We start from the raw sequence: 24,459 nt of genomic DNA, 5'->3' as shown, positions 1-24,459 counted from the left end.
ACAAAGGACATAATCCACATAAAGTACTCAGATTAATAGATCATTGAGACTTTTGACTGCTGTGATTGTTTTGAATTAAGACTTTTAACTTTCCTTCTCTCACTATCAGATGGGATACACCCCACTCCATGTAGCATGCCACTATGGCAACATCAAGATGGTTAAGTTCCTCCAGCAGCAACAGGCCAATGTCAACAGTAAAACAAGGGTGAGTGCCTCCCTCTGGTTTTAGATAAAACTGCAACAAAATCATAAGAGGTGTGAGTCATGCAGTAACACCGTGTCAGCTGTCTGGGTCTCATTTATCAGGAAATACAATTACTGCACATTACACCTTTAAAACACGAGTGGGTTTCAACGTTAATAAGAGCTGTCAGAACAAACTTATTTATGTTAGGAGTGGGGAATACCTCTCCATGCTGTAATGCCTGTACAAGAAATAAGCATTGCATTTCCTGTGTTTCCTCCAGAGAGTGGAAGTAGCTCTGATCAAAAATGTGCACAATTCATTGATTGAACGTTGTTGTTTTCCTTTTTTGCTTTTAATAAAAATAGGAAAAATAATTTAATGTCGATAAGTTGAGTATTTCAGATATAGAGGCTGTAGTTGTTGCTTTGTGCCTTTGCTACAAGTGTGATACATAAGACAACTCGTGTGCAATTTGAAGCAGTAGACTGATTTATCACACAAATTAAAGAGGGCGTACTGTGCTCAGAAAAAAAGAAATGTAATCATTATTAAATGTATCAGATGTCTTTTAAACATGAACAAAAAGAGTATTTTGTCCTTTCCAGCTTGGTTACACTCCTCTGCACCAGGCAGCCCAGCAGGGACACACAGACATTGTGACATTGCTGCTGAAGCACGGAGCTCAGCCCAACGAGACGACAACAGTGAGCACGAACAACCCTTTTCTCCTCTAAATAACTCATGCAGTGTCGTCCTCAGAGATTTGATAGATTTGATTCTCTCTATCTAACAGAATGGTACATCAGCCCTTGCCATTGCGAAGAGGTTGGGCTACATCTCTGTGATTGATGTCCTAAAGCTTGTCACTGAGGAGACGGTCTCAATGGTGCGATGTTTTGAAACACTACTTTGTCATACACTGGCATTATGTGGGCATAATCATATAGATGTTTCAAAATGTTTGTATTGGCTCCTTTTCTTATAACTGGTTCCTCCTCTTGTTTCTGGAACCTGCAGACAACCACCGAGAAACATCGCATGAGCTTTCCAGAGACAGTGGATGAGATTTTGGACGTGTCTGAGGATGAAGGTAGAGCATCACATCTGTTACAAACCACATTAAATAGTGCAGGGGAGAAGAAAAAAAAGAGCTAGGTTGATGTAATCCAAATGTAGTTTTTTCAAAAGGCTAATTTGATGCTGTTTGAGCTGGTCACATGGGTATTCCTTTTTTCCAATCCCTTTTTTGCTTTTTGCTCTTTTTTAGGAATTGCACAGCTAACATTAGGTATGAATGTCTCCTTCTTTCTTCGTGCGGCATTCATAGGTCTATGTTCTATATTGTCTGGCTCCATTTCAAGCTCACTCTCTCAAGTCCTTATCTCTCTCTCTCTCTCTCTCGTTCCCTCTGTAGTGGCGCTCACTGTGATGGTGGCTCTGGTTTCTCATTGGCATGCACCCATAGCACCCATGTCTGTAACCTTTATATGTCCCCCTCTGTGTAACACTCTCATTCTCTAACCCTCCAGGTGTCTGTTTTCCTCCATGTTATAACAGCAGTTCTTAAATACAATTACAGTTAACGTTTATATATCCCATATTATTATTATTGATAACAATAGAATGTATTGATAAATCTTAATTTGATTCAAAGTATTTGAAACCTGCTCTGTGACCATAGATAGTTCAGAACAAAGAAGCGTTGTGTTTCAGATCATTGCTTTCAAATGTGTGTGTCTATTGTTGTCTGCATTCAAAATTCTTTCCATTTTTGTCAGTCTTGTAAAACATAATTTGTAGCTATTTTCTGCCACAGACACTTGAAGTGTATTTTGTTGGAAAGGTCAGAAATCTGAGGGGAGTGATTGTTTTAAATGTTGATTGAAAGTGTCTATATTCCAAACTGTTGCATTAGCATTAAATCATGGGACTACTTGTATCAAAGGAAGTGGATCGTAGTTAACACCTACAGAGTTGTCCCAACCTGACATTTACTGAAGGCTCTGTGGAGGCTAATCCCAACTTACAGTCAGTTATTTTGTACCTTTTGGCTCATGCTCGCCACACTCAGTGGTTATTAGCTGCTAATGGCAGAGCTTTACACCAGAAAACATCTCTAAAATCAACTGTAAAGTTAGCCTCTAGCTACGGGGCATAGTGGAGTGTTTAGAAGCTAAAGAGCCAGAAACTTCCCTCAGGAGTAAAATCAGACTTACATTCATCAAATGAACAAAATGAAGGGCCAAATAAAAGCAAATGTTTCTCTGTTTATGTCAACATGTAATTAAGCAGCTGTTTGCTAACAAATTTGTCAAGCTGCAGCTTGTTTTGCTGCCCCCTAGTGGCTCAAAAATCCCTTACTGCAGGTTTAACTTCTAATTCCAGAACTTAACAACATCACTAACAGGGATGCTAGAGGACTTTATATCTTGATATTTTTAGCCTCCTGATAATTCAACTGACAGATTGTCAGTGTTGCTCTAAATATAGAGAGAAGCTGAGTCGCTGTCTTAAAGACACATCTCATATCCGGCAGGGTAAAATGATACTGTGAGGTTATCTGAAACGCACCTTCACAACACGACGCGGTACACAAGACAGAGAACGTATGGGACATGGGCTGCCTCATTGAACCTTTGGGAAGTGTACTCAGTGAGTCAAACATGGGGTAATGAAACCTACCACATCACTCTGGCTCTGGGACTGCAGACACCCACTCGCACGACGCTGTGCTGATACAGTCATAATTTAATACACACAGGGAAGACTCCTTTTGTTGCTGTGGATCTCTAGAAAACTACCGTGTGTTTGGGGGGTAAGTGGCAAAGCCATGTCTGCTCATGTCACAATGTGCTGTAGTGTGTACAGGAGAGTGCAGGACAGTGTTGTACTTGTGTCTTTGTGTGTGTTGCAGTGACTTATGCAGTTCATGTGTTTGTGTTCATGTGTTTTCTAGCAAATCTCCTAATGTATGGCTCTGTTAGGTAGTTATTATCTAAAAGAATTACAGCTCAGTGGCTGTTTATTTAGCAGACAACACATTTTGGAGTGAGATTACGCTGCTGCATGCTCTCCCCTGAGACAGTGCACTGTGCACATCTATGATGATGTTGCCTCTAATTTGATGGGTTTATAAACACCAGACTACATTAGTAAGGCTTCCTGGCTATTAATCAAATGTTCAGGGGATCTTGAATCAGTACTGTTGGACTTAGTTTCTAAGAATACCGCTGATTACAGTGACAATCTGTGTGGTTTCAGCAGTCGTTCCCTTTTGTAAAATGTTTTTTATGATGGTATTGAAGTGTCTGATCATCTTCTTAACAGCAGGAGTGCCCACTGTCACTAATATTTCATCTTACCAGTCTAACCCCTTAATCCCAGAGCATCTCCCAGACCCCGGTCTGTCATGTTCTCTCTAACCCCTCTGGTTAACAATCTTTGTTCTTTTCTTTCTCCTTCTCTTCTTGTGCTGTTCACCAACCTGACCACGGTCCTGTTCGCTCTCTTTGGCATGTTGTTCTCTGAGGAGAGGAGCTCTTGGGGACAGAAGGGCCAGTACATGAAGATGGATGAATGAAAGACCATGATGAACGATTTCCTCTCCCCCAAGAAATCACTGAGTACGAGAGAGGGCTGGAACAGCGTAAGGGGGGGCTGGTTGGGAAGCAGCGAGAGAGCCAAGCTGGTAGCCACACATTATAATAGGTGGATGGATAGATAGAGGGAGATGCACCATAGACACTCTCTTCACACAGGGATGAGCACGTGGGGTGGAGATGTGAGGAAAACTTCTTCGATCTGACTTGTTTACTGCTCTTTTCACACAATAGAACTACTCCCAGCCATTCCAGATCCCCCGAGTTTCCCCAGAGACCGTTATCCTGAAAGAGCATGAGATAGATCAGGTACTGTACTTCTCTGAGCTGAGGTATATGCCTGAGAACTATTTAATAAAGGATTGATTTACTAAAGGCTGAGAGAACCGGACTTTTAGTCCTCAGTACTTTATCAAACTCTAAAAGGCTGGCTCCTTCATTTCCAATAATGCAACCTGATCGTAGTAATTCATCTGACTCCCTGAACTTGAACTAACTGATTTAATTTGAAGTAAGTCCCCAGTTTGGAGTATCTTGTTCTGGTTTAAATATGATGCCGATACATTTGTAGTTTAAAAAGCTTTTGATGAAATAACTCAGACGATAACATTTGGATAAATTGATGTGAGTGGGCCTTTAATTCAGGGTCTGCTTAATTAAAAAGCCCTCGTAAGGATGAAAGCTTGAAAAAAGACAGTTATGGTAGTAAACTGAAGTAAACGTTAATGTTTAGTCCTGATACTTTAGTCAACTGCTATTTCCAATTCACTTGTGTGAACTTATCTTCACAAGTGTCATGCATCATGCAAAGTTCTTTTCTAAATATTGCAAGGTGCAATGCTCATGGTGAATTAAGATGGGAGTAAGGCTGAGTCTTACCCTGTCTTGAAGTTGGGTCTCTCCATAATTTGTCTAGACCTCCTATGTTTGTAAAAGCATCTTGAGATAATGTGTTGTGATTTGGCGCTTTACAAATAAAGATTGATTGATTGATTGATTGATTGATTGATTGATTGATTGATTGATTGATTGATTGATTGATTGATTGATTGATTGATTGATCTATAGACTGTTTAAATAAAAAGTTGTACAAGATGCAGTTATTCTCAATCATCCTCATTATGATATCACCTAAAATCATGTGGTGCCTCTAATCATGTTTCCTCCCCTGACTCCACAGTAATGTATATCCTGAAATACTGTCCTTTTGGGGTTGTAATGAACAGTTTGTCTTTCTATCTGTTGTAGCAACACACTCCTCTTCCACTGCCCAAAGAGTACGATGAAGACTCGCTGATTCCCAGCAGCCCTGCGACAGAGACATCAGACAATGTCAGCCCCGTTGCCAGTCCCATACACACAGGGTCAGAGAGTGATAAACACTAAAGGAATTTAATTTAACTTAATCTCTGTTAAATCTGATCTAGCACCTAAATGTCACATCTTTCTCCATGAACAGGTTCCTGGTCAGTTTCATGGTAGATGCTCGGGGCGGCTCAATGCGAGGCAGCAGGCATAATGGTCTGCGTGTCATAATACCTCCACGGACCTGTGCGGCACCCACCCGCATCACCTGCCGCCTGGTGAAGCCGCAGAAGCTGACCAGCCCCCCTCCACTGGTGGAGGGAGAGGGGTTGGCCAGCAGGATCATCTCCCTGGGTCCAGCAGGAATGCAGTTTCTAGGGTGAGGAAGAAACTGAAACCATCAGATCAACAGTCAACTTATTTCTACAACCAGTTTACATTTGTACATGTGTGCTCAATGTGTGTTGTGTTGCAGGCCGGTTATAGTGGAGATCCCTCACTTTGCTGCCCTCGGTCGTGGTGACCGGGAGCTTGTGGTGCTGAGGAGTGAGAATGGCTCTGTCTGGAAAGAACATCGCAATCGCTATGGTGACGAGGTGCTAGAAACTATCCTCAACGGGATGGATGAGGGTAAGAATTTCAGTGCTTCATCTCAGGCAGATGGTCCATACCACGGGGAGTATCACTTTTTAACCTTCTTCCCTTCTCTCCTCAGAGTTAGAAAGTCAAGAGGAACTGGGGAAGAGAAATTCGTCGCATCATCTCGACAGATTCCCCCTTTACTTTGCTGTGGTATCACGAGTCCAACAGGAGAGCGACCTGATTGGACCAGAGGGAGGTTCACTGACAAGTAAACTGGTACCATTGGTCCAGGCCTCGTTTCCTGAGACAGCAGTCACCAAACGAGTCCGCCTGGGGCTGCAGGTGAGATGGGACGAGTGGGAGAAGGAAGGAGAAAAAAACAGAATCGTTAGTGCCTGTGCTGCATGGAAAAATGCATGTTGGATGTAATTTGATCGTGGAATGACCTGATCAAATCAGCACTTGTACCAGTTTTTTTTCTGATTCATAATCTGTTGCCTGATTATTTTGCTATGATATTTTTATAGGACCTTTTTGCCTTTGATTTCACACAGTGCATGCACCTCGTACCTTTATACAGCCATGGACTGCTTATAAAGTGCTGATTCATTGTTAATTGTCTTTGTAGATTTCTTTCTCAATATCTAGTTACAGTATGTCCCCAAACAGGACCTGTCATTTGAGCTTCCTAAGTGCAGTCAGTCACACATAACTTAATATGAAATATTCTGCTATCTTCCTGTAGCTAGGGAATACTGAGTTTGGCTGTTAGACTCATTTAACTGAGTTTGGTATCATACATTTCTGAAAAATGTACTCAAAGGTTTTTCTACGAGAAGAATTAGTGTTTCTAAACATTTAAAGGGGTTTTACGTGCACTTCATTTTCAAAGCTTTTAATTCTATCATCCGTTGTTTAGGCTGTAGCTCCACAATGTCCATAATATCGCCCTGAGATGAACTGCCCCGACATCTTGTTTTAAAACTTGAACTTAAGGAATTAATGAAACTGTAGATTTTACTGGTCTAAATGTATCCAATCACCAAAAGTAGCCTTTTTTAAGCCGTAACAGTGAAACTTATAATTCACCAATTCCAGTTATTCATTATTTTAAAAATGTATCAAGGTTTCTTGAGAAAAAGTACATCAAATGTCATCTTGTCTTTCTTCTTCATTCTTTTGTAGCATGTTTTTGAATGTATGTACCTTTTGCATGTGATTTCATTCTTGAGAGATTATATTGTACCACATATACGTGTTTTTTAGACACATCTTTATTCCAGTTTAATGGGATTGTTGGCTAACTTTGACAGTTAAAATTGAAAGTGAGCAGCAATGAAATTTAAGTATCATATAGAAACTTAGGATTCCACTTTCAAAGTAAACCAAAATGAAAGAGAGATACAGTGTAGATGGACCTTCTGCTGCATGTTGATAAGACATACTAATCAATAATTATGTGTGTAAACTAACATGCTACTATGAATGCAGTACATGAATGTAACCGAATTGAAGTCAAATAGACATTTTCAGAGTTTCTTTATACAGATTCATGTTATCTTTTTTATAACCTTAGGAACACTTTCTGACTAAAATGTTGCAGTAAAGTGTAAAACCATAGTGCCTTTAATAAACTGTTTTGTACTAATGATTGTAAAAGCTTCATGTTAACACACTTTGTCACATTTTAAAATAAAGAGGAGTTATTAAGCCCTACAAACACTTTGTGTTCGAATTGTGTCTCTAAATTTATCATGAGCTTTTTATTCATTGTGGACTCTCTTTCTCTCTCTCCTATCTTTTACTTTTTCTTTGGTTGCCCGCTGTCACCGTCATCCTCCTCCCATGATTTCATTCTACCTGCTTCATATCATCCCAACATTTTTTTAAATCTCTAACTCATGTTCCTTTGTTTTCATCCTCTAATTTCCCTATTTTGACCCTATCATGTAACCGTCATGTGTTATGTACCCCCACTCTCCACCATTTACCTTTAACCTCAGGCCCAGCCAGTTCCAGATGAGCTGGTTGCTAAGCTGCTGGGCAACCAGGCTAACTTTAGCCCCGTGGTCACTGTGGAGCCGCGACGGCGCAAGTTCCACCGACCCATCGGCCTGCGTATACCCCTGCCATCCTGGAAGGAGAGCCCAAGAGACTCTGGGGAGGGCGACACCACCAGTCTGCGACTGCTTTGCTCTGTCATAGGTACTAAAAGCCACAACTGGGAGTCGGTGGGTGGGTGTTTAAGAGTGTCTTTGTGTCAACATTAGTTGTTGTGGTCCATGGTGAGAAAAGAGATGAGGGGCAAAAGATGGTGAAAGATTTCACAGCTGGATCAAAGTGTTTTGTTTCTTGTTTTGTGCAAACATTGTCATAGATACTCTCTTTCACCCTGTGCAGAGATGAAACATTTTGTTCTCTCATTCTATCTGGTTCTCAGGAGGCACAGCTCCAGCCCAGTGGGAAGACATTACTGGAACCACCAAGCTTGCCTATGCTAACGATTGTGCAAGTTTCACAACCAATGTCTCAGCACGGTAAGTTCAGTTTGCTACTCACAATTAAGCCATTATAAAAGAAGCTCGGTTTATTACAATTCTTTGCCTTTCCAAACGGTTCTAGTAAGCAGCTCAATTGTGTTTACAACAGGACGAAGAATGGACAGATTTATGTCCAATGCTGTGATTACATGTCATTTTCTCCTCTCAGATTCTGGCTCGCAGACTGTCCTCGGACAGCCGAGGCCGTCTCCTTTGCCAACCTCCTCTACAGAGAGCTATCAGCTGTACCATACATGGCCAAGTTTGTGGTGTTTGCAAAGATGAATGAGTTGCGTGAAGGCCGCCTGCGCTGCTACTGTATGACTGACGATAGATGGATAAAACCCTGGAACAACACGAGAATTTTACAGAGGTGGCTCGCAGCAGAGACATAGAGGTCAGTTCAGAGAGCTGCTTGAGTTAAATCATTTCCACTCAGTTCCTCAGTAAATCAACGGAGACTGACGTGCCTGGTTTTATTTTGCAGGTGATGGAGGGAATGCCTCTTCACCTGGAATGTTCAGGGAATCTTGTGCCAGTTAGGAAGGCCACCCAGCAGCCTCGCTGCTTCAGCTTCCAGGCTTTCAGAGATAACCGACTTCCTGTCTCTGTTAAGGTATCATCATTTAGGTTTTTCCTATAAATATTTAGCCCGTTTTATAATCGTTGTCCCTCATAGTTACTTCCCCAGTTCTCTCTCTGCCATGAATACCACACAGTGAATATCAAAAGTCTACACACCCCTGTTTATACTTATGCAACCACGTTATTTTAGATTTTTGTTTTTATTCTTCCCCCTCAAAGATAAAAAAAAAAACATTTTTAATTGAATTGTTCACGTTATAGGTCACATTCAAGATGGAAAAAGGTCTCACATGATTTATCTTGGTCTCATTTCTTTACAGCACCAAACCTGACATTTTAACAGGGGTGTGTAGACCTTTGATATCCACAGTATATAGGGATCTTCATTATTTGTGCTTGTGTCCTTGTGTCTAAGGTGAGAGACAGCAGTAAAGAGCCCGCTGGATTTCTGTCTTTCCTGCGCAAGTCCACAAAGTATGAGGACAGCCAACATGTGCTCTGTAATCTCAACATTACCATGCCTCCATGTATCAAGGTAAAACTCCCATAGGTAGCTAACACAATAGGTCACGTGTCTCTCTATATGATGATAGACTTTAAGTGTTGATTGCATTTGACCTACAGATCATTGGGAGTGAAGACAGGAGGCGGACTCTGACCCACTGGCTTTAAGAGAAAGATACAGTGCCCTTAATGAACCTGCCATGGGTATGCTTCTCTATGTCTCCTCATGTGGGGCTATTTTTGTGTTACACTGAGTAAAGTGTAGGTGAGAATGGTATTTCTGGTCTTTTTTTTTGCAGCATCAATGACTGCCATGGAGAGGACAGAGCTGAAGATGGCTGTCATTGCAGAACAGTTAGGACTGAGCTGGGCTGGTAGGCGCACATGAATATACCCGGTCTGGTTTCATGTGCTGTAAACCATCCATGTTTACCTTATGTCTGACAAGCTTGCTGAGCTCACTGCTGATTACACAAAGTTATTACATGGCCACCAGCCAACAAAACTAATTATTTCCTGTTTCCTGACAAACGCCATAGCTGTTTGATAGACTGACTGTTGGGTCTCTTGTGGTACAGCTCCTGTGAAGCTTTGTACCATCTCAAAAATAAGACTCTGTATGCTGTGACAGCATGACTCACAAGAGAAAATGATATAAATATTTCCCTCATTTACTTGAATCTCTGACTCATCTCTGAACAGAGTTGGCTCGAGAGCTGCAGCTCAGCGTGGATGACATCAATAAGATCCGTGTGGAGAATCCCAACTCGCTGCTGGAGCAGAGCTCTGCTTTGCTCAACCTGTGGGCCACCCGCGAAGGCAAGAGAGCCAAAAGTGAGTACAACACATCTCTGATTGCTGTTTTTCAACCTCTAATGTCTTTTTTTAATATCAGTTTCTTCCTCTATAACCCTTTTCTTCCCAATGCCTTTTCTCTGCAGTGGAGAGCTTGTATGCAGCTCTGAAGAGTATCGACCGCATGGACATTGTCAACATGCTGGAGGGCCAGCCCACTCAACCTGCGAGACAAGGCTCCCGTGATCTCAGCAGACGCCGACACAACGATAGAGAGCATCTTTCCCGGGTATGACCAATGGTGAGTTCCCCTCCCCAAATAATCTCACTATGCAGCCCCTGCCCCTTGTTCCCTTTGCCTTGACCCTGGACCACCTTTCCAATAAATATATTCCAACAGTCCCTATAACCCCCTGAAGATAAAGTGAAGGTTGTTTTCCCCCTGAACTTTCTCCTACTTCCTCATGTCCCCCCCCTTTGTTCCCTGAGATGCTGTTTTGTATGAAAGCTGCAACAAACTTTTGCAGGACTTGACCACAGCAACATGCAGAGGGACTCAGGACACTCCTACTGTACTACAACCTTAATGTTACCTCTATGTAATTATTCATTATTATGGAAAGTAAAGTATAAGAAATAATGCCATCAAATGCTGAATCTTCACTTTTTGTCAGCACCTACCTGAATAGCATTTAAATAAAACGCCACATAAAGAGAAGTCAAGGATCTTATAAGTTTCCATTGTTATTATTGTTGCAATTCTTTTTTTGTGTACTTGTGTCAAGCAATTAGAGCAGTTACCTAAGATTATAAAAATAGTTTATTGCCAGTTATTAACATTATAGTGTGATATTTTGTTTATGAAACAACACATTGTCATACATGGTCAGTCCACGTAGATCATACTGTATGTATAGCCTAGCTTTACTGACCTCCTTACCAAATGTCAGTCCTCAGTCTTTTACTCTTTTTCCTCATGGTTTCCCTCACACATGCATACCCTACATATTGACTCCATTTTCACCTCTGGACTGGTCTGAGCTCCCCTCTTACTTGACTGGCTTCTCTCCTCTGTTTACAGAGCAGATGAAGAGTCAGTTCGACAGGTGACAGGTCCTTTTCTGTGAAAACTGGAGCAATACTCAGAGATGTAACAATGCATACAGAAACGACCATGAGGGCCAAAGGGTGAAAAGAGAGACGTTCAGATCACAGCTGCAGTGAATCTGATAACTGTGTATCTGTCTTGTCTGTCTATCTGTCTGGCTACCTGCCTCCCAAAGGCCGTTCCTGCTTTTGATTTTCAGCGTAAGGTGGTGGCGCTTTTGAATATCTGGATATTTGTTCTCTGATAACTTCACAGTGACAGATTCAAGAAGTTGTAAAAGTGCAGTGACCGAGTGGAGGAACAAACCTGACTTTTAAGGCAAAAATAAAGTGTGACATGCAGTTGAACGGCCAGATAGATTGAGAAAAATCCAATGAATGGAAACAGGCAGGGAAATAAAAAGGTCATCTCTGAATGCTCAAATAAGTTGAAAATAAACACTGATTTTTATATTCTGTACAATAGATTTATTCATCTTTCTGAATTTGTTCATTTATGTCTCAATTTGGTATGTTGTGTCTGATTCCACTCTCATCTTTGGACATAAATATAAACTACCACTATCATATACAGTACTTGCTTAAGTTCTTTTGAACAACTGGAAAGGTTGGTTTGCCCAGCCCAGATATAGTGTTTTTTTATACTTTTTTCTTTTTGAAATTAAATTGAGAAGAGATAACATGCACAGCAACTTTAGAGATGCTGGTTTGAGGATTTTCCAGCCTTTCAACAGACAAACCCAGCTGTTTCTCCATGTTTCCTGTCTTTGTTCTAAGTTCCACTGTTGCTAGCAGTTACTTGAAATGTACTTTACACATTTAAGAGTGACGTAAATCTTATCATCATTACCAAAGGGAGAAAATAATTCTGTTTATTCGTCAAAATTTCAAACCTCTTTTGAGTCAGGTTCAGTCCTCCAATAAAAGACATTAAACAGCATTACATAGTTTTGTTTACTGAAGAATAAAACTCCCTTGACCAGAGATATCAGCAAAACTGCAGTCTTTTTCTATCCTCCTCTCTTCGCCTGTCTTTCCTTTTTTGTCAGATTTGTCTATAGGGTCTTGCTTATCAGTTTAGTTTGATCATTTTCAAGCACTTTCTAAGCGCGAGTTTCCAAGGTTTGCACATTAGAGGATTATTAGATTACTAGCTCACGAGAGAGAGACACCTCCTCTTTAGACTTCTGTAAATCTTCTTTGCCTGTGGTTGCATGGGGAGTAGTTTGAGTCTCTTTAGGGCTAATGTTGGTGCACTGAATGTCCTTTTGGGAGCCCTGTTTTCATTCCCTGTGAATCTGTCCCTCTCTCTGTGTTTCTCTGGACATGTCATCTGCAGCCTAGCCGTCCTTTCCTCCTTCTCACTCCTCTCCGAACTCTGACCTCATGCCGACCTCATGTTGACCTCTGACCCACATCTTTATCTTTCTTTTCTTTGCGACTAGTCGTGCATTTTTCTCTTTATTTTTGTGCTCTTGAAAACCCCACCTTTTTTAAGTGTACGCTCTGTGACCGATACCCTTCACACAGACTGTGTACTCAGCACCCACTGGGAGGGGGGAGGTGACCCTTGCTCTCTATCGCTGTTTCTGTCTTTTGACCATCACCCTCTTTTATATTCCTCTTCCCCTCTTGCAGCTCTTCTTTTCTCGTTCTCCCACTCTGTTATCTACCTCTTTACCCATCCTTTCTTCCCCGCCCTCCTGCCTGTCTGCATGTGCATGAGGCTGATCTCACTGTCATCTCCCCCTGTGTTTGCATGAAGACACACTGGCTCGTAGGAGATGACGACTCAAACACTGCATTGGCATATAACTCTGGTTGACCAACAGACATTATTCTTTGCATGGCATGCGTTCTTAGCATGACTCTACAGTCTGTCTCTGTTCCTCCACTGATCTGTCTCTGGGGGTTAAAAAGGCTACCAACCTTTTTTTGTGAACTCTGACTTGTGTTTGCTCTGTTCATGTATGAATGTTGTGGTTGTTTTGTATGTCACTGATTCTTTGTAAACTGTCAGTCTGATGGATTATTTGTGTGAAATACATGTTTTTATATCTGTGCGTGTTGTACAGGGGACATATGATACCAATTTCCCATAATGTCCTCATTATTTAATTTGAGTGTATCAGTGTGAGCGTCATAATGTGTGTTTTAATTTATATACTGTAAGTGTTTTGTGTCCTCCATATACATATGTATCAGTGTTTAAGTATATGGGCAAAATGAGTGTATTTCTTTTATATGTATTTACACAAGCTTCACTGCTTTTTTATTCTGTGTTTGTGTCTTTCACATCAGGGGATCAGGAAATCACTGACATATTTTCATGTTTCATGTTTCATGTTTCATACTGGACCATTCACCAAGACTGACAAACTCATTCATTAACAGGGTCATTGCAAATGATATTTCCCATGCTGTTCAAAGACAAGCAAATCCCTGTTTGACACACACACCTCAACTGGCACCTTGTTAACATGCAACTTTCTTTCCAAAGTAGACTTCTTCCTCAGATAATCAGACAGTCATATGTAAGGTCTGATTGTTTGTATTTTTTGTTGCAAGTTATTATGTAGTCTCTTAGGTATTTTACTGTATCAGACTATATTCTACTTACAGTGTGCCGGCAAATATAACTCAGTTTTACAGGTGAAGCCATAGGATGAATGTATATTGTTTCTTATACAGCTTTATAATTTATATATTTATAGACCAGTTCACATACACAGACAAAAGACAGCAGTCCAGAGTGAGAGAGAGAGCAAAAAAGTAGGACAAGAGGTCTCTGTGGCCGCTTGGTGTCACAAATATCTCCTGCACTCTCAGCAGGTTTATGAACAGCAGCACCATGCCAACCATGAATCAAGTTACACCCTGCACCCTGCTATGCTCAGTTTTATCATCACTGTACAGCATACACATACAGTCTGCCTACCTCTCTACCTCTTTCCTTTTTTTTTTTTTCTTTTGCACACATGATCATGTAGGAGGGAATCACCTCTTCTTGCTCTCGAAATACGTTGTGCCCTGCATCTGGTTAAAACCTGCTGGTTACAAGCTCTGTGGTGTTCAAATCATAGAGGTACTCACACTCACACTGCTTTACCTACATTCCCATTCATCAAGATTCTGACATTAACTATTAGCAGTCATATTCAAAATAATTCATTTATATGTTTAATAAAGATAACAGGCAGAGTCTATGTATATTTTCAGGGTTAAACAGCATTCTTTTAGTCTTTAAAACGATTTTCTCTCTTTCTGTTCCAAAGTGAGGTAGTTCAATAAAAAAAAAACCTTCCTGCTGCTGTAAAATTGGGCCCAATCCTCCCGGGTCTAAATTCTAGAATACAAGATATGTCCAATGGCTTTTGAGACAGTTGTAGGAGTGACCTGAGTCCATGGCACATGAATAATTGTGCAACTTCAAGTATTGAAAAATAGTGCATTTAAATTCAACTCAACTCTCTGTTTGAGGCAGCATCTGGTGACTTCACAAAAGAAGGAAAAACCAGCCCACTGTATGTGTGTTTTTTGTGTTAACATCACTTATAGAAGAGGTTTTGTGTTTATGCAGCTGTGTTATATTGAATTCATTATTCTAAATATGCATTATGTGTCATAAGAGAGCCAGAGACTGTGTGGAGTGAGCTGATGTGTGTGTGCACATGTGTGTGAGAGAGAGAATGAGATTGCCTGCGTGCATGCTATCCAGCCTGATAATAATATTAACCTGCCTGTTTTCTGAGTGGGTCTGAATGCATGCATATTCTGAGAGTAAGTGTCTGTGTGTGATGTGTGAGACAGACAGTGAGAGCGAGTTTACAGCATGTGTATGCGTGTCAAAGTGTGTGCCCCTGCCACACAGGTGTGTGTGGGGGGCAGAGGCAGTAATTCCTGTCCGTTCTCCCTGCAGGTGGCAGTCAGCAGAGCAGCATCAGTCACTGCTGGGTCCGAACCTCAGTGTCAGTCTCTCTCTCTCAGTCGGTCTGGCTGTGTCTGTTGCTGCTGCCGCTGCTGCTCTCACCATCAGCGCTGGCTGATCAAGCTTGAAAACCCTCGTCTCAAAGCTTTGCCCTTGCTCTCTAGTCCTAAGCTCCTTGCACTTTTATTCCAGTTCTATTGTCTGGCCCTCCCCTTTCTTCCTACCCCACTCCTTTCCCATTTGTCCCTTCAGCCTCCTCTACTCCTCCCCTGATGCCCTGCTCTAGGGCAGGGGCACTTACCCCCTCCGGGGTCCCGGTGCCTGTGGGGGTGAGGTAGGGAGCGAGGCGGGGGGCCGGGTGTCAGTGTGCCTCTCTCTGTCTCGCTCCAGGTTATGGGCTCGCGCAGGATGAGCTTCTCTCTCCGGCCTCCCTGCAGTACAGCATGCCCTCCCCGCTCGGCGCTGAGCCTTACTGGCAGGAAGTTTCCAGCCTGGACTGTGCACCCATTGCCACCACCGAAGAAGATACCCTCATGGAGATGTCCGATGTGCAGGTGTGGCCCTCAGGCAACAGCCCCTCCCTTGTGCCAGTGGAAGACTCCTCGCTGGAGTGCAGCAATGCTGACGATTCAGAAGGTCTTCTGGGGCTGCCGTATGGAAGTCTGGGTCGGCCGGCAAGTCAGGCAAGTGCAGCCAGTCCAGGGGGAGGGGTGATGAGCGGCTCCATTGAGCTTCCTGAAGATGATTCAGAGATGGGCGTTGACTCGCTCAGCACTGCTACGCCAGCCTCGCTTGGAGGCACTATCGCTGGGATGAATCTTAACGGGCTGAACAATGGTCAGGGGTCAGAGGCAAGTTCGGAGGTATCAGCATTCACCAGTACAATGGGGGGACGGAGCTGGAGGAGGAGGAGGAAGAGGAGGAGGAACTCCAGGCTCAGTAGAAGGGCTTTCTCTTGTTTCAGGACAGCAAAGGGTGTATGCTCGGCTGAGTGAGTCACCTGGTCTGAGCTGTGTTGCAGATCGAAATGGAGACAGGTGAGTCAGGCCTCATTCTGCCTCTCAGGTGACAAAACAATAGATCTGTTCTCACATCTTCACTGCATGTTTTTGGTGAACTGGGGGGTTTTCAAATAGTTGTTCAAGGAAAGCTAGTGGGTTGTGATAAGTTGTTTTCCTTATTTTAGAGCATGCATGAGACCTGCATGCACCTCCTCCACATTGATCTGTTCTCTGCTTTCAGGTCAGGTAATAGTGGAAACGGAGGTGGTGGTGGCTCTTTCCTTTCCTACCTGCAGGAGCAGACAGGCCCCGGCTGGATCCCTGTCACTGACCCTACACAGACCTGGGTGGGCAATCAGCCTAAATCTAGACAGGCTATGGACACCATGATGTCATCAGTATGTAACGCCGTGGACGGAGACCAGTCCCACATGTCCCAGGAAGCCTTACTTCAGCCTGTGAGGGACATGGGGCACTCTGAGATCTTACGAGGGCACTTCAGAGGTACCCAACCGTTTGAGAAGGGTTTGGGTTTCCCACACCGGGTACCAGAGTTGAGGGCCTGGGACGACGTTCGCCTGAAAGGCCAGGTGAGTTGTTGCTTCGCACATGCAAAATAACAATGTGGTTTGACACCTATGATAAGCAATCAATTATGTAGACATAGGATTGTGGCAAATAACCACCTTAGGGCCAAGTGATCTTAACCAGCGGCTGGTGCTAGCTGAAAAGTATTGACAACAAGTATGCACCAGGCAGCAGCAAACAATCAGTAACAAGTGAAACATGATAGTTAATATAATGTTTAATAATATTAAATAATAATATAATCATCATATGGAAGGCCTAAAAGTATAAATACACAAGTTTTAAATACATAGACTGGGACTCATATCTAAATCAATGATGGCAAGGTCGCTGCTCAACTTGATCCATTGCTCTGGCACCTATGAACACAAACGCTCACACACACAGACAAACACACAGGCACACAAACACACAGTCAAGGGCCCAAGATGGGCACATACAGCATGTCAGGCCAAATATAGCAAACATTCTCGCTGTCCACTCATGTTACATGATCCCCACCCCAACCTTTTTCACATGTTGACTTCCTGGCACAACACCACTGTATCACACTGTAAAGAACAATCTCTGCCATAAAAGTATTTGAGAGCAACAATGGAGTGTTGTTTTGTGGGTTGGCTTTTGAATGTTGTCTGTACTGATAAGGAAAGTGTACTTTAGCTTGGCTAACCTGTAGCTGTATTTGTTGTTGAGTGTGCTGTGTTACAATGTTGAATAATCACATTGTTTTTTAAGGGGAATGTGCACACTCGGCTTTGTGAATGAGAAGTAGCTTATAGTTTAAATACCTGAAGAGAGTCAGGGGGCAGATTTCTTTGCAATCTTGCCCCAGTGTACAGAGCCACAGTGGAGCAGCAGGAGGTATTTAAAGCCCACAGGTCACATGGTCAGAGAAGAGAGAGAGGTGGGAATAGAAGCCTCCCAAGGTTGTCTTTCCTTAGATTCGATGTCATTGAGCAGAGACTCCTGAACTGACAGAGGGAAGGAAAAGGAACAGAGACCTGTGGAAAGGGCCCACTGCCCCGACTAAAGGAGGACAGACATGAACTGAAAGACAAAACAAGCACAGCACGACTGAAAGAGTGAGAAAAGGCTGCAGGCCGCAGCTGTCACCTTTCCTCTTAGCTGAGAGAAGTGCAGCTTGGAGGACAGGAGTCACTGAAGACGGACAAGTAGGAAGTCGTGTTTGTGCTGCGTTGAGTTGCTGAGGTTCAAAGAGGGGTGATGTGGGCCTTGGTGACAGAGCTCCTCTTCAGCTTCGTGCTGCTTGCTTTCCTGGTAATCAGCTGCCAAAATGTCCTCCACATAGCCAGCGGCTCTGTGCGCTCTGTGCTCACCTATGTACACGCTCAGCTGGACCGTGAGCTTGGGGAGGTCGAGGGAGTGGCCGATGAAGAGGAAAACGTCACCACTAGAGTGGTCCGTCGCAGAGTCATCCTCAAGGTACAATGAGGGAGGCAAGGACAGTACAGAGATGATCTGGAGGGAGGATCTACAGGCAGGAAACAACAGGGGATAGAGAGAGAGAAAGGGTTTGTGTAAGGATAGTGACAGGATAAGTTTGTGGCTATTAGGGTAAATGATTTTTCACTGTTTGTTGACCTTGACTGGAGTGGATCAAAAGTAGCTTGGAGGATTAAGTTAGGATACAGAGTATAGAATGACACAATGTTATTGAATTAAGAGTATTTATGGTTCATGACTGTGCAGTTGTAACTAAAGTATCTTCTACTGTTAGCGATGTGAAAGAAGTCTTGGGCTCAACAATTTGGACTCCAGTTCTATTAAAAAGTTTGGTATCTCGCACTTTGTCAACTCAGGGCTCTACTGATGTTGTTCTAGCGTCAGTAGCTGCTGGAATATATTTGAGTTTATAAATAGCTGTGTAGACTTACTGCAAATTATGAGAGGCTTTAACAGCATTGTCCTGAATCTCATGAGCTGTAATTATGAGAGTCGCTAAGAAACATTAGTGAACATGATGGATCCCAACTGTTGGAATTATATGCTTCAACAAACAATCCTCCAACCCTCACCCATCTGTCACTCATCTGCCTCTCTCTGTTTCATTGTCGAAGGGGTTTAGCCATGCTTATAACTAAACAGCAGTATAATTACCAGGGGCTAATTCATTTTGATTTGAGTTTACGTTACTTTGTATCCTTAGAAGTCATATCTTATAGTGGTTACACCAAAGTTTAATTCAAGAAGATTATCAAATCAACTTAATTAAAGCTATAAATGCTTTCTTGTCCACAGGGCGATGAAGTTGAAGACCTACCTGGGAGCAAGTAAGCGAGGAGCAGTTCACTGATGAACATGGGAACATTGTCACAAAAAAGGTCAGACATTCAACAATCTAAAAACTCCTCTCTAAACTTATCATATTCCTTAAGTGTCACAAAATTCACCATCTAAGCAGAATGATTATAAATTATTATAATCATTGTATAGTTCCTCATTGTTCATTCTATCCAACAATACAATAGGGATGTACTGCATGCACCCTAAACACTCAAAGATTTCATTTTATTTTTCAAAGGACGATGTATTTTTTGCTCCATAACATTTCTTTATATTATACCAACTCTTGTCTTCCCACTGCCTTATTTCCACTCTCTGCTTCCATCCATCACTCTCTCCTACCCTCCTGTGTGCGTCTGTGATAGATTGTGCGCAAGGTTGTGCGCAGAGGGAAGGGTTCAGGTGATGAGGGGGTTCAGGAGATGAGCGTGGAGGGTTCTCTGCAGGACGCCAACGAGCTGGAGGTTGATGCTGAGCAGTTCATTAACTACGCCATCCTGGGCCGGGACAGCAGCAAGGTGGGCTTCTGATCTGCAGACAGCTCTCTGTGCAACACCCGAGGCTCAGCGTTGTTGTTACTATGAGACGCAGGGAGCATTTAGAACTGAATGGACTGAGTCAGATGAGATGAAGCAGCTGAATAGCATCTGATGAGTGCTTGTTTGATTTAAACCCCTGTTGGAGCTAGTGTATAGTGCACAGGGGACTCTGAGCTTGAGCCTAAGGGACTGAGAGCAGTCTGAAAATGCTTGTTTTATTATGCGTCGGTCTGAAATCACTACCAAAGTTTGAGAGTTTAGTTGGTTAAGTGTCTGATTGCTGATGTTCTGTTACTTTAATATCCACCCCAATATAATTGCTTCATGTTCATCTTCTGCATGCAGAGGGAACAAATTAGTCCACTTTGCTCTGTTGCTATGATGTCATTGCTCGCAGTTCACCGGCATTCAGGGTTTCATCACTTTAGTCCCCACTAAACTGCACCTCCACCTCCTGTGTTTGATTCTTGCGCATCTATGAGTGAATGAAATGATTGTGGCTCCTTGCAGTGGCATTATTCATTCTGTCCATCAGTTTCAGTTTCAGTTTCCTCAATGACTGACTACTTTGTCTTTTTGTTGCCTTCATTAAAGTTTATAGTCCTTCAACTGTGACTGTGTGCTGTATCACTCAAATATGAAAGACTTTAAATTAGAGCTGGGTCAAATATTGTTTACAAACCCCCTTTTTTTTTTTTTACTCTAAAGGAAAAAGTAGAGGACTGTGGTTTACATTAAATCATTACGTCCTCTGTGGTCAAATCACAGCAATTAAGTGTAGAAAATTTGTTTGGAAATATTATTTGACACAGATCTATTCAGAATCCCAAATACTGTAGAGATTTCTGATACCCTCTTATCTTCAACTGTCTTTTCCAACTGCCACCCATCACATCTATCCTTGCTTAATTGTTTATCTTATACATAATTACTTTCTTTCTTTTCTCCCCTTCTTTCCTCTCCCCTTACTTATTTGTCTTTCACTTTTCTATGTCCCATCGTTGCACGTTTTCCATCCCCTGTTGATCCATCTGTTACATTTTTTCCTTCCTGTCCCGTCTCTTTTTCTTTTCTCTCCCTGACTAATATTCCCTCAACCTCTTGTTCTGCTCCTGTCAACCCACCTCTCCTCAACCTCCTCAACCCTTGCACCTCGTCTGCCGCCAACCCCCTCCCCCCCTGATGTAGCCCGATTCTGTGGATGTGAAGAAAGGTGCTCAGATAGTGAAATGTGCCAGTCTGCGGAGAGTTAAGCAGTGAGGAGGTCCCCGCAGGTACGGGACTGACCCACAGTGTCTCCTCTGACCTGTGGGCTAGACCATTTAATCCGGTCTCTCTGGATTAAATGCATCCGAATGTAACCTTAAATCAATACTAATGATATGTATTATGACACTGGCACAGCAAAGTGACACTCCAGGTTAAAGAAATAATGAAAGAATAGGAGGATGTAAATTGAACTGATGTTGATCTGGACTCTTAGTGCAATGACCCGGTCAGTTCATTTTTACCTCATGATTTTGAGAAAGATCATATCTCTTATTCACAATAGGAACCAGCTGAAGTTAAGATATGCAGGATTTGGAAAATTCCTATTCATGTTTAACGTATTGAGTTCTATCTATTAAAAGAAGTTATATCCTTATGTGCATGATATAAAGTCCCTGCAGTACATAATAAATCTATGTTTCATTGCTCTAAATTTCCCATAGTATTCTCACAATTTGATGAAAAAACAGCAGGTCATTATTGCTATAGTTTATTTCAGGCCAGTTCCTTTCTTGGTGCATGTTTTGACAAGCAGGAAAAGGGTTGGCTCAGTGTGCACTCAGCAAAAACAAGCACCTGAAAATGATCTTGTAATGTGACAACTCTCAAGGTCAAAACTGTAAGGCCAGTTGTCTTTCGAATTGCTATCTGGAGCCACTGTAGTGTGTGTGCTTGTGTGTGTGTTTGTGTGTGTCTGTGTGAGCATGTGTGTGTGTGTGTGTGTGTGTTTCAGAGAGACTTGCCCTTTCTAACGTAAAGGCCATGACATTCCTGAGATTACTGATATTTCATGTGGCTCACCACTGAATGTTAAACCACTTGTGCCAACCATTTTTTGCTTGAAAGCTTCCGCAGAACTAACAAGTTGTTAAACAGAGAACTGATTAAAATGCAAGAGAACTTTGGGTCAGATAAGATAGTAAGTTTAACCCACCCCAGTTTAAAGCAGTGTGTATATATCTAGCTTTAAAAAACATTTGTGTTGAAGCGCTGCTGCTTGCATGAATCCTGCCTGTATTTCCCTGATGAGTTTCTTTCAGGTTACAAACAACGAGGTGTGGTTTGTCCTAAATCAGTGTGTTCTCCTCTCTCCACAGAGTTCCCCACAGGATTCAACCCCTTCACCAAAACCATCCTACATGGACACATGACCAGCAGCAGCTGACAGGAGGAAGAACACACACAAAATGCCAGACAAACAGAAATGAAGGGCAAGACACACCAATGACAACCACAGCGGCTCTGCCAACTATCAGCTCGCACCTGAAGAGAAAGACACAGATTATCTTGTAGTTTTTATTACTTTTTTTTTAAAGAAACCATGGAAAAAAAACATCTAATACTAGGCTAGAAGCATGATTTCATATAAAAGAAAAACCAAACACAAACAAAAAAAACTAGCAACCAAAACGTGCTTCCTGTTATCTGTATCAGCATGAGTGACTGCTGCCGCATGGCCTGTCTTTAACTACAAATACTGAGGGAATGAGAGGGAGGGGAAATAGGGAGGGGAAATAGGGAGGGGAGGGAGGGGGGGAGACACACACTGCTGTGTGGGACAGGCATGCAATATGGGGTGTGGTACATCGCTCACCCTGTTTTCTAAACCAACCGGGGAAGTTTATCAGTCAAAAAAAGGGGTACACAAATAAGGAGAATTACATCATCTCTAGGCAACAGGTTACCCTCCTCCTTCCTGTCAAACTCTTCCAGCTAACAGCGTCACGTCGTTTTAAACCTGTCAAAGTCCAGTAAAGCTACAATTATCACCCAAGGATATCGGTGTTGTACATAATATCGTATGCACTAAAATGCTCAACGTGACTGTGTGTTACGTGTGTTGTTTATGTTCTAAGATCCCTATGCGATGCCACTGATGCTGCTGTTTCAGGTACATAAGAATTTCCTCCCTGTTTTTCTCCTTTGGTTCGTTTGGTCTGAACCTATATATTATTCTATATATCTTGAGATCTTTGTGGGTACAAGAACATACAAACGTTGTGTCGCTCTGCCTGTTTTTAAACTTTGTGCGTCAGGTTGTTTGTTCCTTTGTGCTCTTTATGTGCTTCCACTCTTTGCTTTTGACGTGTTGAACTGGAGAGGGGGGACATACTGTCCGTCCTTCACTGCACTGTGGGCTTTTGGAGCTTTGTGAGGCAGATTTTTGTAGTTTGCCCTCCTGACCTTCCTCCAGAGTAGCTTGTTTTATGTGGAGGGTGACAACGAGATACATGAGAGATTACCAGAGATGAACGTACTAAACCATCCCACTCCTCTGCTTTTCTTGTCCCCAGTGTGCTGTATCCTCATGACGTTTGGTGTTAATCAAATGTCTGTCTGACAAAATCCAAATACCTGTATTTACCCTTGAATTTGCCCTTATTGCCCTACCTCCACCCTCACTCCCTCACCCTTCCAGTCAGCCTCTCAGAGTAGATGTAGCAGTCTTGTCCTCCTCCAGCAGGGGGCAGGATCTCACCTTCAGCAGTGTCTGATTGACCTCATCATGCAGTTTATGACACCACCAAACATGAGGTGCACTTACAAACCATCTCACCACCGCCAGAAGATGTCACTTGAAGCGGGTGAAGTAGCTGAAACACTGATAATAATGTAGCCCTGGTCTGATTGGGTGAAGATAAGGAGTTAGCTGGATGGAGAGAGGAAAGTGTGATGTTGAGGGTCGAGGACGTGTTGAGCTTTGATGTTTGTCTCCTTGGTAATCCTTTGGAGTGTAGCAAAGACAGACAGTCACCAATCACTGTGAAGAGAAACTGTAATACTGACCCGCAACTGTGAGCCTGACCCTTCCAGGAGCGCGATTCACCCTTTGCTTTATGTTTTCTTTTCATGTCTGTAATGTTCTTCAGAAGAAGCAATAACCGCTTACAAAAGGAGGGATTGATTGTGTGAGTGTGTTTTGGTGTGATCCAGAAGAGAGGATTTTAGGTTCATGTTATTTATAAACGCGGACTTCTAGTCCATTAATCGCAGCTTTAGGCTACTCCTCACTCCACTCAGAAATGATGTCAGTACATAAGTATCCCTTATTTTATCACTTTTCCTCTTGTGAGAAGAGACAGTAATACGTTTATGCTATGATTGGGCAGATATTGGTATTACTCTATAGCAGCCATCTTGTCTACAGAATGTCCAATCTCTGTTTTTGTTACTCATTGGGGAATGTAGGTGTGTTAGGACATAGATTTAAACCTTATTTACATTCATATGCACCTTAAAAGAAATCCTACTGTATGTGTGTCTGTGCGTGTGATTTCAATATCACATTCAGTCCTAGAAATTGGGATGTGTAAAAGTTGTCATATGAAATATTACTGAAAATGGACAACAAGCAGAAGCTCTGAGATTTCACGAGTAAATCTTACTCACATACTTTTTTAAAGTTGATTTACCTCAATAAGTGTGCCATCATCACATGATATACATGCGTGCGTTTATTTCAAACATGTACGACATTGAATGGTTTCTTATGGAAAAATATGTAAGTCACAAAAGACGTTGCAATAATCACTCATTAATAAGTGTTTGTTTAGTCCGGCTTCACAGCCAGAGATGATGAATGTAAGGTCCTGGTACTCTGTAAGTCTTGTTATAAAGTAGTC

At 42.4% G+C, this 24,459-nt stretch overlaps 1 protein-coding gene across 1 annotated transcript in view; it reads left to right on the top strand.

Moving 5' to 3' along the window:
* Window positions 1-22,312, top strand: part of ank1a (ankyrin 1, erythrocytic a) — a 40,306-nt gene extending 17,994 nt beyond the window's left edge. Inside the window, 30 exon segments of the mRNA XM_034692857.1 lie at window positions 110-208; window positions 796-894; window positions 984-1,076; window positions 1,208-1,280; window positions 1,458-1,478; window positions 3,720-3,850; window positions 4,036-4,098; window positions 5,038-5,153; window positions 5,249-5,473; window positions 5,570-5,724; window positions 5,810-6,018; window positions 7,680-7,881; window positions 8,117-8,213; window positions 8,386-8,546; window positions 8,549-8,613; window positions 8,704-8,832; window positions 9,217-9,336; window positions 9,426-9,456; window positions 9,459-9,509; window positions 9,605-9,679; window positions 10,008-10,139; window positions 10,247-10,381; window positions 10,384-10,401; window positions 15,526-16,024; window positions 16,026-16,172; window positions 16,378-16,726; window positions 18,984-19,008; window positions 19,011-19,066; window positions 19,394-19,546; window positions 21,934-22,312. Coding sequence (XP_034548748.1) covers window positions 110-208; window positions 796-894; window positions 984-1,076; window positions 1,208-1,280; window positions 1,458-1,478; window positions 3,720-3,850; window positions 4,036-4,098; window positions 5,038-5,153; window positions 5,249-5,473; window positions 5,570-5,724; window positions 5,810-6,018; window positions 7,680-7,881; window positions 8,117-8,213; window positions 8,386-8,546; window positions 8,549-8,613; window positions 8,704-8,832; window positions 9,217-9,336; window positions 9,426-9,456; window positions 9,459-9,509; window positions 9,605-9,679; window positions 10,008-10,139; window positions 10,247-10,381; window positions 10,384-10,401; window positions 15,526-16,024; window positions 16,026-16,172; window positions 16,378-16,726; window positions 18,984-19,008; window positions 19,011-19,066; window positions 19,394-19,546; window positions 21,934-21,987 — 3,783 coding nt within the window. The 3' untranslated portion in view covers window positions 21,988-22,312.
* Window positions 22,313-24,459: the final 2,147 nt, after the last annotated feature.

The sequence above is a fragment of the Notolabrus celidotus genome, chromosome 9, assembly GCF_009762535.1.
Source record: "Notolabrus celidotus isolate fNotCel1 chromosome 9, fNotCel1.pri, whole genome shotgun sequence".
Taxonomy (NCBI): Eukaryota; Metazoa; Chordata; class Actinopteri; order Labriformes; family Labridae; genus Notolabrus; species Notolabrus celidotus.
This window is presented reverse-complemented; position numbering and strand designations above follow the sequence as displayed.